Source organism: Haliotis rufescens, unplaced genomic scaffold, assembly GCF_023055435.1.
Source record: "Haliotis rufescens isolate VD_foot unplaced genomic scaffold, xgHalRufe1.0.p SCAF_13, whole genome shotgun sequence".
Classification (NCBI taxonomy): Eukaryota; Metazoa; Mollusca; class Gastropoda; order Lepetellida; family Haliotidae; genus Haliotis; species Haliotis rufescens.
Genome location: NW_025963813.1, coordinates 40,159,517 through 40,172,154, shown reverse-complemented (window position 1 = coordinate 40,172,154; position 12,638 = coordinate 40,159,517). Strand labels below are relative to the sequence as shown.

The 12,638-nt window shown below is 39.0% G+C and overlaps 1 protein-coding gene across 1 annotated transcript in view; it reads right to left on the bottom strand.

Moving 5' to 3' along the window:
• Positions 1-7,148: 7,148 nt before the first annotated feature.
• LOC124129036 (hyaluronoglucuronidase-like) overlaps positions 7,149-12,638 on the bottom strand; it is a 64,958-nt gene continuing 59,468 nt past the window's right edge. The window contains exons 9-10 of the mRNA XM_048394618.1: positions 9,315-9,458; positions 7,149-7,382 (exon numbers count right to left, since the gene is read on the bottom strand). Of these exons, the coding sequence (XP_048250575.1) occupies positions 7,202-7,382; positions 9,315-9,458 (325 nt within the window). The 3' untranslated portion in view covers positions 7,149-7,201. The remainder of the gene's footprint in view (positions 7,383-9,314; positions 9,459-12,638) is intronic.

Here is a 12,638-nt window from a genome sequence, read left to right as displayed (position 1 = left end):
TCTTGTCAGAGGAGTACACAAAGTATACGTCATCTGGAATAACATTTTTGGTTCGGTGGCTGGGTTAGATCGCCAACTTTGTGTTCTGGCGATTGGGTGCCTCACTCACAGTGTGGGTTCAAATCCCGGACGGGACTCAACCCAAGAAAGTACGAGAATCTGTACTTTACTCAGAAAGTGTTATCCCAATTATAACATTTGTTGTCAAGAAAACACAATAAATGTATATTCGGCTTTGGATGGGTAATGATATCACAGACATATACGGATATTGATGATGACTTGGAGGAGCTTCGTAACGCACGTCTTCTCAATTCAGGAATTGGTAAATCCAAATATGTGTGTGCGCGTGCGTGCGTGCGTGCGTGCGTGCGTGCTTAAATGTAGGCCTGTTGGATGTTACATAAAACATTCATCTTGAGCGGGATGGTAGTTCGAGTTGGATTAGCATGTTAACTATATGATCTTCTTTAGGCAGAGAATGCCGCGCATGAATGTATTGATGAAATTCCTAGGTACATGAGGCCTTTTCGTCCCCAGGAATACCCACAGTGGAGACTTCAATGGGGATAGGGTGTACACAATGTGCTACCTGGTAGATTGTGTGTCATCAGACCGGACAACGTTGGTCTTTGACTGATTGTGGCATAAAACACACTTATTCATTTACTTATATCGGAAATTGAATGTTCATCTTAATTGTTATTGTTGAACATGTAATATATTTTTTACAGAAATAAAACAGTGACATAATAACTACAACTTTATGTGAGCGCGAGTAGCTTTTGAGGAATGAGATGAATAAATCTTATACAGTTGTAAGCTTCTTCACAACCGTGTAACTATGAATTGACTGTATTGGGTAATCAAAAAAGAGATAGGACCTAAAATAGCCAAATTTCATACGATTTCACTTGTCCGGCATCTTGGATGCATGGCGAAAACATTTCAGCGCGTTTGAAGCCACTGAGAATGCCCCCTGCAGAGTTGGACGAACATTCTGCGGTGGCGCGGCTGAGTTGACCAGAGGCTATCAGCAGTATTTCCTGTCCAGGTTATTTAGGTCAGTTGTTTTTGTGTGTGTGTGTGTGTGTGTGTGTGTGTGTGTGTGTGCGTGTGCGTGTATGCGTGTGTGCGTGTGTGCGTGTTTGCGTGCGTGCGTGCGTGCGTGCGGGTGGGGTGTGTGGGCGTGGGGGTGGCGTGGGGGGTGAGATTGGAGGGATAGATGATAGATTTAGCAACAAGTAAGGTCATCTTGAGTGGGAGGGTATTAGCATATGAACTATGATTCTCTTTAGGCAGAAAATGAAGATCCACGATGTTCGACCTGGTAGAAGTGTGTTATCAAACCTCACAGAATTGGTTTTTTGACTGACTGTAGGGTCAAAACAAACTCATTCATTTACTTGAACTTAATGTTCATCTTAATTGTTATGGATAGTCACGGAGCCATGATCCAGAGTACAGGGTGTCATTAGATAGAAATAAACTAAGTAATAATAGGATTACCAGAAAAACGGGGTTTTACACACAAGCCAATAAACTTCGCTCATTAACACCAGAGTAAGTCAGTACAAGATTGAAAACTGCCCCATAATTATGTATGACATGCTTGTCGGGTATTGCTACATATATATGTGAAAACAAAGTTATTAAAATGAAGAGCAAAACTGATGAAAGTTAACAATAAACGTGTATACGTGTTATATCGTCACTGCAAAAATAATGACTGTTTGTCTTTAGTATTAACATTCAAATACATTATATCTGTATTAGCGATATTGTCTTTGTTCCACCGGTGAGTCAGCGTTAGCCGTACTATCTCGTAGCATAATTGTATTTCTGAAGACATCACGATACAGTTTTTACGATGCATCACGTCTGCACTAGCGCCTGATAACAGTCTTGGGTGTTTCAGTGGTTTAAATCGCTGCTCTTGATATTGTTGATTAAACTTTGATACTATGAACAATATAATGTTATGTGAGAGGTTGACTTTAGAACGGTAACATACTAATAGTATATAGGATGACATAAAGAGAACAATGAGAAGTTCGTCCAGATTAGTGTATAGGCAACATTTAATAATTAAAATAATTACATTCACCAACTCCCCCTTTAAGTCCATTTTCCTGACTTATAAGTAAATGCAAGAACAATCGGCCGGAATACAATGTATAGTTCTTGTCCACTTCCATATGACTATATAGCATACAATAAGCTATCGGGTCCCGTTTAGATCGGTTTGGGTGGTAGCCTAGATAGCCATAGAATAGTTTCATCTTGGAATCTCCCATATCACTGGGGAGACTCTTCAATTTAAATGGAGTTACTCGTCACGATTCCGAACCTTCACGTGACTGTGTTTATGAACCATTGTCAAATAGTGGTGACATTAAATCTAGGAAACAATACGCGAAATCGCGCATGCACAGAACGGAAAATTTGGTCAAGGCATTAAGTAATCCGCATGCGCAGAACGATTGATTTCAATACTTCCGCTAAGCGCTTCGAGTGCTGCGTCAAACGCGGGCCTGTAATCTAACACGCGGGGACTGACCAATGAAAACCGAGAAGTAGAAATACCGGTAGACGCTGTTGCTTGATTGACAATGTCAATCAAGAAAGGGAGGAGCTTAAAGCTATCTTTCTCTCCCAGTAAATTCCGATGTCAAATAACGACGTTATTTGGACGGAAAAACGATGGTTTGAAAACGTCCAAATAACGTCGTTTTTCCGTCCAATGACTATATACGGAAAAAACAACGTTTTCGTGTTTGCAGTGTGATAACCGATCATCGAACTTTTTAATGTATAACTGTTGGTAAAAAATATTAAGAAATGTTCCTTTTAACAGAGTGTACCAAATTCTTTATCATGATTGAGGATTATTTGTGATTCTCTTTCTCGTTGTATTTTATGCAATACATTGCATATTGTTTGCTCATCTTCTAAGACATAACATGTTTCACAGAGACGTTGTTCCAATGGGGTTGGTGTATTTGTATATCTACCAGTTTCAATTTTTAGTTTGTGATTACTTAAACGAAGTTTTGAGAAATGTGACCTATGAGCTTTGTTTTTTGTAAAAAAGTAAGATAATTCTCAATACTTATAGATGACTTAACCAACCTGTATGTTCTTATGTTGCTGTTGGATAAATAGGAATCCCCTAATGAATGCGTGAACATATTTTTTCATTTGGACTGAAATTTATTTACAGTGGATTCATTACATTTTTGTATGTTTACTATTTCAAAAGTTTGTTATATTTAACCAAGCCAATATTTTGACCAGAAAGATTTATATTTGCTGAAAAGGCAGTTTTGAGAATGACATTCCTTGTGTTATCTATATATGACTTGCAATAAATTACTTTATATATTACTGGCACTAATAGCGGGTATATACCAAGTACTGCCGGACAGGCCTAGTAATGTGTTTTCTTGCCTTGGTTTTCTTTGTGCTGACTATTTAAAGACACTGTTTCTTTTTTTGTGATTTCCAAAGATATCGACAATAATAACAACTAAATTCTACTTTACACCAATCCTCTCCTCCTATTGCTTACACTTCCTTCCTCTGCATTTAACATTATATGGCGGGGAACAATTGATGCTCTGCAGCAATCTCTACTTGTTGGTAGAATGCACAAACTGAGGAAATGGAATGGGCATAAACCCATTCTGTCCGAGTCAGCTGTCACCTGAAGCCTGGCTACCCTACATTTAAAAAAAAATGTTTGTAATTGTAAAATGTTTTGCCCCAACATAACAAAACCATTCTGTGTTACCATCACCACATAATCGTTTGATCAAAGAATTTGGTATCAGTGGCACATCAAATAACGCCACATGTAATATCAGTATGTTAAAGCATGCATCACTACTGTCAAAATGAGAGATATGACAGGATCCAGGACATGTGCCACCAAATCCTTGTCTCAAAGATTAACCAACATCCTCAAAACAATCAAAGAAGGACCTCTATTATTTTCTCAGAGACAGTGGTATATCGAATAATGCCACGTGCAATACCAGTATGTTAAAGCATGCATCACTACTGTCAAAATGAGAGATATAACAGGATTCAGGACATGTGCCACCAAATCCTTGTCTCAAAGATTAAAGTATTTGAGACAAGTGGAATTGATACCATGTGGATTTGCAAAACCTAGAGAAATTTGTTCGACTTTTTGCAATCTCAGAACCAGGTTCAATTCCGTCAAAACATTTGATTATCAGCGTAACGCACCACTGTCCTTACAGTGGCATTAAATTACTGGTATGAGGGAAATGAATGCATTTGTGTGTCCTGTATCAAGCAGAACTTGGCTTCCTCGTATTCACAGGGTAAAAGGTTATACTTCTCGAAAGATCCTGTTTCCCTGTCTTGAATTTCACAAATGTCTGTTGATGAATGGAGTTCATACGTTTCCTTAAACACACGGTCATTCCTAGAAAGTTGATTACAAGAATCAAGTGTTACTGAAGGCCATGTGGTTCTTCTAATTTAAGAAGGTCCTTGGAACCAAAAATGAGAAGTCATTAGATGTTTACGACAACCCTAGCAAACAGTGGTCAGCCTGGTTTTTAACCGATTGCACATGCTGCCACTGCTCACGTGTCACTGTAGTATCTCTGAGATCCGATTTGACTCGAATGGTGTAGTCAATAACCTGGTTCCTTGGTATGTGGAGTAAATAACACTGGTCGAACATTGAACCTTTTTGGATGCCACAGCTGGGATGTAGTACTGAAAGGATAAAATCATCACTTAGGACAGATTGAGACCTTTGACATAGGAAAGATTCAAACAAGCCCGGAGCACGATCATGAATACCAAAGTGAGTGAGTGAGTGAGTGAGTTGGGTTTAACGCCGCTTTTAACTGTATTCCAGTTATATCACGGCATGTCAGCTTAATGTGGGAGGAAAGCCCGAAGTGATGCAGGTCTCAGACGTTTACCACTTCGGTGAAACCCACGAGCACGGGTATGGTGCTGACAAACCTAGAAACATAATTGGGGCGAACCGGGATTCGAACCCACAATCATAGGTTTCTGGCGTGCCCAAGGGACGCAACTCTGCACAGCGAATCTGAATACCAAAGATGGTAGTCGATAGTGTCGATAATGTCCATCAGAGCAAGTAGTGCCACTCAAGGACTATAAGCAAGCCTGTCTCAGTTCTGTGGTGATGGCTGTGAGGAGTCGTATAAATTGTGTTGCTTGAGATGCTGCAAGTGTTTCTCGACTGCTCTCTTAATGAGCTTAGCTATAAAGCGCAGGTAAGACACAGGCCCATAAGTCTTGTGCTCATCTGGATCCAGTAAACGTTTCTTGAGAAATGTATTGATAATAGCATTACTGAATGTGAGAGGCATTATAACTTCTGCAATTGAGAATCTATGATGCAAGGTAGAAGAATGTCAACGTTACTCAGACCAACGTAAGGAGGAACTGGGTCTAGTATGCAAGATGTTGGTTTTGACCTTTTAAGAAGTCTGGTCCAGACTCGATTATTTACAGACCGCCGTCATATAGCTGGAATATTGCTGAGTGCGGCGTCAAACAACAAACCAACCAACCAAAACCAACCTTTTGAGAACTGTAGTGAGTGAGTTCGGTTTTACGCCGCTTTTAGCAATATTCCAGCAATATTACGGCGGGGGACACCAGAAATGGGCTTCACACATTGTACGGATGTCGGGAATCGAACCCGGGTCATCGGCGTGGCGAGCAAACGCTTTAACAAATAGGCTACCCGACCGCCCCTTTGAGAACTGTAAAGAGTTCAGACTCAGTAAAGGGTTTTGAGCATAGAAAGATGGTCTTGTTCTTGTAAATGACAAGGTTTGCCATTGTGGACGATGCCAGGTACAGAGTCTGTATTGGTGGTAGCATGTTATGAAACAAATCTGCAGATGACCACATAATCTGTTCAGTGGATTGAATATATGGTAAGTAAAAATCGTACAATTTTATGGATAAGAACTTCTGCTTTATTGCATGTAGTGAGGTGTCGATGTAGATTATCACACAGCCATTAAGCTGGAGTGAAACTTCAACCAGCAAGGGCCAGCAACAAGAAACAGGTTATATAACATTGCACTCAAATGTCCAGAATTTGTCACTGTTCAACGTCTTGAAAGAGGCACGTGCTCCTTTGTTGAAACCGGAAATGTGTTGGATGCCGGCAGGTTTCGGGTGTTTTGAGGTAGGTATTCCTTCTGCACTGTGCAAGTAGATGCATGTCGTTAAAGGCCTCAGATCGCCCGCATCATGCCGTCCAGACTTTTAGAATATGTCTCGTCACAAAACCCCTCGAACTTTCAAGTGCTGTCCTCAACAACTAATCACATTTCCGGGTACATCTTCACTGCAGCTGCTGATATTATATGAGCGCCTCAGTCGTTTGCTGCAACTGACAATGCCCAGGAATTAACCAACAACAATCTCTACAGCCACAAAACACTATGATTAATATGTGTCTATGCATTTCTTACATAAGCCTTCAGGTTTGCATTTTTGTCCAGAGTGTTTTATTTTCTTCTTTAATATATTAAGTAAAAAGTATTGATCTGTCATCTATTGGCTGTTACCCTTTTACCTATATGTCACAAAATGTGAAACAAGAATTAAATTTCGAGCACAGTCTTTTTCCAAACTGTGTTTGCCTGATAAGTACAACAATTGGAAGCACACCAACCAACTGGTGTTTCAAAAAATATATCCATGTTTTCTTTATTTTACGCCACCAACAACATTATTAAGCTTAATTTTAACATTTTAGTTTTAGATGACATCCGTCCCCATGTAGTTTCAAATAACATTGCCTGGAGCGTCAAACGACTCTTGCTCAAAAGTTGTTTGATCAAGGTAACAGCTTTCAGAGTGAATGAAACATCTGGTAGCATGTCCCTATTTGATAACGATTAATAAGCACAGGGTTATTGGATCCGCCCATTACCCAGCCTGTGAAATATGGAGGTAAACAACCGTCTTATGTCTTCTTTGAAACAGGAGATTTGTTTTGGAAAACCTTTTGTTCCGTAAATGTCAGTTATTCATTGGTTTGCTCAGTTTGCTATGTTTTTTGTCTAACATATTTCAACACACGCCTACATTTTAAAAACACAAACATCATGGCGTTTCTGAAAAAACGTTTATTAAAACGTTGAGGAAAACAGTGCTGGTTCAATTATCCGATAATGGGACCATGGCTTTGTGGACGGCATGCCACTATGTTGGCGTCGGGAATGACGATGAACCCAAAAGAGTTTCCAGGTGCTCTCATTGTCCCAGTTCCCAAAGTTGTTGGTGTCATGTGTGGTATGTGGTTGTGGACAAGTTCCAGTGTCTTGCCATTGAGCTGTACCTTTCTGGAAAAAATAAATCAAAACTGTTTTATTTGTCAGCACATTATGCATTGATCATCTTTCTGTTCTTTCAGTCGCCGCGATTCGCTGTGCAGAGTTGCGCCCCTTAGGCACGCAAGAAACCTATGATTGTGGGTTCGAATCCCGATTTCTAGGTTTGTCAGCACCATACACATGCTCGTCGGTTTCACCGAAGTGGCAAACGTCTGAGACCTCCATCACTTCGGGCTTCCCTCCCACATTAAGCTGACACACCGTTATATAACTGGAATACTGTTAAAAGCGGCGTTAAACCAAACTCACTCACTCACTCATATCGTACTTCAAAGCCTAGCCAAGGGGAAGATGCACATTATATAAATTATTTGTTTCATATGGACCTGCAGTTTGTCCTGTCTCCATGGTGTGTGTGTATGCTCAGATAAACTTCAGCAACTCAACATACACTCACCCATGTGGTTTAAACATATGTATTTTCACAAAAATGTGAAAATGGATTTGAAAACAAGGGAAGCGTTTATGTTAATACCACTCCATTACACATAGGACATATTACAATAAATACATCAATGAAGGTTAGATGTAACAAATGAATTGTACATGTCAAGTTGGATGTGAATATATAATAAGTCTGTTTGCAGTTTATATTAAGCAATTCATTTAACTGAAATTTTGCCAGTTTTTAATATGACGTTTTGAAAAGAATCTAATATCAGAATTTGCTCTTCCTTATTCAAATACGAATTTCCGCATAACACTGTTTGTAAAAAACAACAATGTTGGTAAAAATACATTTCATTTCGAAGAACATAGTAATGTGTACACAAAAAAAGGAAGTGTAAAGTATCTTCGGTATGATATCCACAGGGACAAGTTTTTGTGTCAAAGATATATCTATCATACTGATTTGCGATAAGATCGCTGCAGCCAAGCCTGAGGCGAATGTAAATAATTTGATATAATCTGCTTCCATACTTTAAATCCCAGTGTATACCATTATCTCCCATTACGTGAAGCAAATTCTTAAATTGTGTAACGGCCCCCGTCAGGTTTTCTGGTAACATATTCCACAGTTGTGTTGTAACTGGTATAAATGAATCTGTATAAGCTTTTGTTTTTTACACTTCGCTGTTTGAAGATTAGTTTTATCCCTTCAGTCATAATTTGTGTTTTCCGAAACTGTATTAAGAATAAGTCTACAAAGATATTTCGGGGAGAAATGGTTATTCATTTTGTAAAATATAACCAGTTTTGAACTGTATCTTCTGTCTTGTAATTACTTTCATTGTAAATCTTCTGATGACTCGTACTTTTGACAGCGCCAAATATGGTTCTGAGAGCATGTACTTTTTCCAATACGTAAGCTTGTTCATTGGTACAGTTGTAACAATAATCAAAAATTGCTAAATTAAATGATTTGTACATAGTTTCTAAGGTAGTTCGTAATAGACGATATTTATAACTTCTTAAACAATTAACCAGAGGATAACATTTCCTAACAATATCATCAATGTGCATTTTCCATGTACAATTGCTTTGTAAAGTAATACCAAGGTGCTTTATGGCTTTGCACATCATCGATTTGTGTACCTTTCATATATAATTTAGGTTTGCGACTTGGGTTTACTTTAAGGGTAAATTGAATAGGTTAAGATTTTTCGGGACTAAATGTAACTTGCCATCTAGCAGCCCATTCCGAAATTCTGTCCAAGTCATTATTTAGACCATGAGCAGCTATATCAGGATCTCCTATGATCACATACAAAGATGTGTCATCAGCAAAAGGTCTTATATTACTCACCTATGTCTGTTCCTCTTATCATTATCCTCGGCATTTGACAACATTCACAATGAAATATTTTCTGACTCATGAGTTTGTGATACTTGAAAAATCATTAAGCACAATGGTTGAAAGAAAACAAATTATATACAAACTGTGATTTCAAATCTCCTCCCTCTGGAGTCAGCCAGAATATGTCCACGCTTTTGATGTTGAGATCCGATATGGTAAGGATTACGGGGTCACTATTTAGGTTAAGGGCATACACTGTGATACTGCCAGGCATGTAGTTGTACACGCTGAAACATAAACCGATGATGTCATAACAAATGTCAGTATATATGATATTTAGCATTACGTTCGTGAAATCCAGTTATTTGTTTTGCCAGTCACTGTTTTGTTTACCGTCCATGCAAATGACGGACATGACGTCATTTTGTGTGATCTGACGTCATTTGTTTGTTAGGTCACAATCGCTCTGTTCACACGCATAGTCACTATACTGAGATTCTGCTGGCAGCCACAGGATTGTCACGTGGAATAAAAACATTACATGGAAAAAGGGCTTTGTAGCTTGTGAACTCGAATGAAATGTATTCAGGACATATGCATATCCAAGAAATCTAGCCATTTGATTTGCCAAATTGCCATTTTGTGAATTTTCCGTACAATTCAGTTGGCGACATGTAAGGATGTCATAAGAGTCAATGAGCTGACAGCTTTTTGCAAAGGTGTAATTGTGTTGTTAATTTCAATGTTTGTGTCTATCTTAACTTTGATATAATGTTGTTGTTGTTGTGTTAAACATACATTTATTGCATGTAGAACATTTACACAATTAGATGAAATGCGTACCAGATCTATGAAGTTTACCTTGAATATTTTGGAATGTTGACTTTGTTTGAAAAGTATTTTGAAGTAGTGCTACGGAGGAGTTAGAAAATTGCTTTTCTGGGATCATCATTATTTGTCTCTGAAAAACCAAATTGTACATTTACTTTAATTAAATGTATCCATGTCTTCCAAGCATGTCCACGCACTACTTTTCAGTGGAGGTACGGGTCTCGTCTAGGGCACGACAATTCTCTGTGCAGAGTTTCATCCCTTGGTTTCGCAATAAACCAATGATCGTCGGTTCAAATCCCGAATTCGCCCCAATTTGTTTCTAGGTTTGTCAGGGCTATACCGGTGCTCGAGGGTTTCACAAGAGGTTTTAAACCTGCATCACTTTGTGCTTTGCTTCCATACCATAACACGCCGTGATATAACTTGAATAGTGTTCAAATTCGGCGTTGAACTGAACTCGATCACTCACTCTAATTCCTTGCTATAATGTTGGTTGTGTCTGTGATTTCTACTGTGATGTCATGGGTATTTCGTACATTGTTTGAAGGTTGGAAAATGTCTGTGTGCAATTTAGGTGAAAGCTTGTTAGTAAACTATTTCAACAGGTTTAGAATAAAGTGTGTGACTAAACAACTCACTTGTTAAGGTTCGTGCAGTGGGCATACATGCAGAGGTTGTTAGATGAAGATGGAACATCAAATACCTTGTTGCCAACAAGTCTCTTGTAAAGAAGCGTCAACCAGTAGTCCTGTCAAAAGGCATAATGGTGTGCGTCACTATAAGAGAGGCAATGTTGTCATTTAAGCTGTAAAATGTGTCTTGACATGAAAACCAGCAGTTGATGCTGTGATAGGATGATGCAAGTCAAACAACCTGCTCACCCAAAACCCATTGCAGTCGGCCTTTACACACAGGTACAGTTGAATTTTTATGATACGGCATTCCGACAACGGAGCACCGACACAATGACGTTGGCGATCGTTAACGTGACCTAAGGACATGTTTACAGTACATACATGTACGTATACTCACGGGGGTAGGGTTGTTGTTATTGTCAATAAGTGAATAATGCCCTCCGAAGAGTGACTGGCGAAGGACTCTTTTTAAGCCGTATTTTGCTGAAACACCAAGTTTATCAAGCCACCTGGAATAAGGATATGACAGTCAACATTTTTATATTACATACACACACAGTGATCCATTCAAAACATGCCACTTTTTGCATCATAATAAAACGAAATATAATTGTTTACAGTGAGTGAGTGAGTGAGTGAGTCAAGATTTAACGTCACATCGGCAATATTTCAGCAATATAGAATTGTTTGGCAGAGGCGCTTCAGACATCAGCAGCAGCGTCGTGTAATACCCGTGTAAACGTGAACTTCTACACGTCAAATCGACACGATTTACAATTATTTTTCATTATTTCGAGTTTCAACGGACCTAAGAACACCAATCATCACCACCTATCAAGCATGTATTGACAATCTGCATCTACATCAACGTATGCTAGCACTCCCTCGAAGGTGTTCTCGCTGACATCCGTATGCTGTATTCGATCTTTGATAGTTTTGTGTGAGCCAGAAAAAGTTTCAATCGAAATCAGAAAGAAATATAACTCTAAAATCAGTAAGATAACTAAAATGCTCACAGATTGCCAGCCACATATCTGTTGCCTATGCCAGGTGTGCCACCCCCATAACCAGACGAGGTCTCCCCTAGCCACGCCACCAGACCATGATAGCTTTGGATCGTACTCATCACTGTGTGTATTTCAGGTATAAGATGATCTATTATAGAATAGTTAGAAAAGTCTTTCAGTTTAGCGGTGTGTCCATCAAAGTAGTAACTGAAAAGATTAATAATTAACACAGCAATTCTCAACCCGTTTCTGTACATGCAACAATCAGCTGCACAAATGCTCCTTTCTGTCTTCATTCCTCTCATTATTTAGTCATTAGTAAATTCCCGTTCTTGTTGATATACACACTGTGATCAATTAATCTTTTCAATCCATCTTCCTAGAATTCTACTTACAAGTACAGCAGTTACTATCCCATTGCTACTTCCACCTATTATTTCGGAATATATATGTTGTCATCTGCAATATGTTGACTAAGTAAGGTGACCTTCAATTGTTACACGTGACATTAAAACTTTAGTGTAGTCAATGTCCATGATACTTCACCCGGAAGGAAGTACACTCACTGATGGATGGTCAAGACGTCTATGACACTGGCTCCACCATGGGACAAGAAGCTGGAAATGCACGGTCACATTGGAGAGTTGGTATGGACAAAGAAAGTACTTTTGCATTACCGTCGTTAGCATTTGTGCAAATAGCACATCTGATGTGTGATGTTTTTTCTAACATAGAGAATGCTTATAAGAGTACAAACTAGTCATAGATATGGCTCAATTAAGATTAACAACAACAATCTAGCCCTGATCACCATGCAGCTTATTCCCTCGTTGTACAGGGTGTGCAACGTGAATTTGGTACACACTTGTTAATGTACTTGTCTTTATAACCGGCTATGTCAGGTCCAAGGATGAGACTGTCCTTATAGGCCGTTCCTTGAAGGACTTGTTTTAGTTCCTTGTAGTCGCTTCCCAGCTGAACATCACTGACA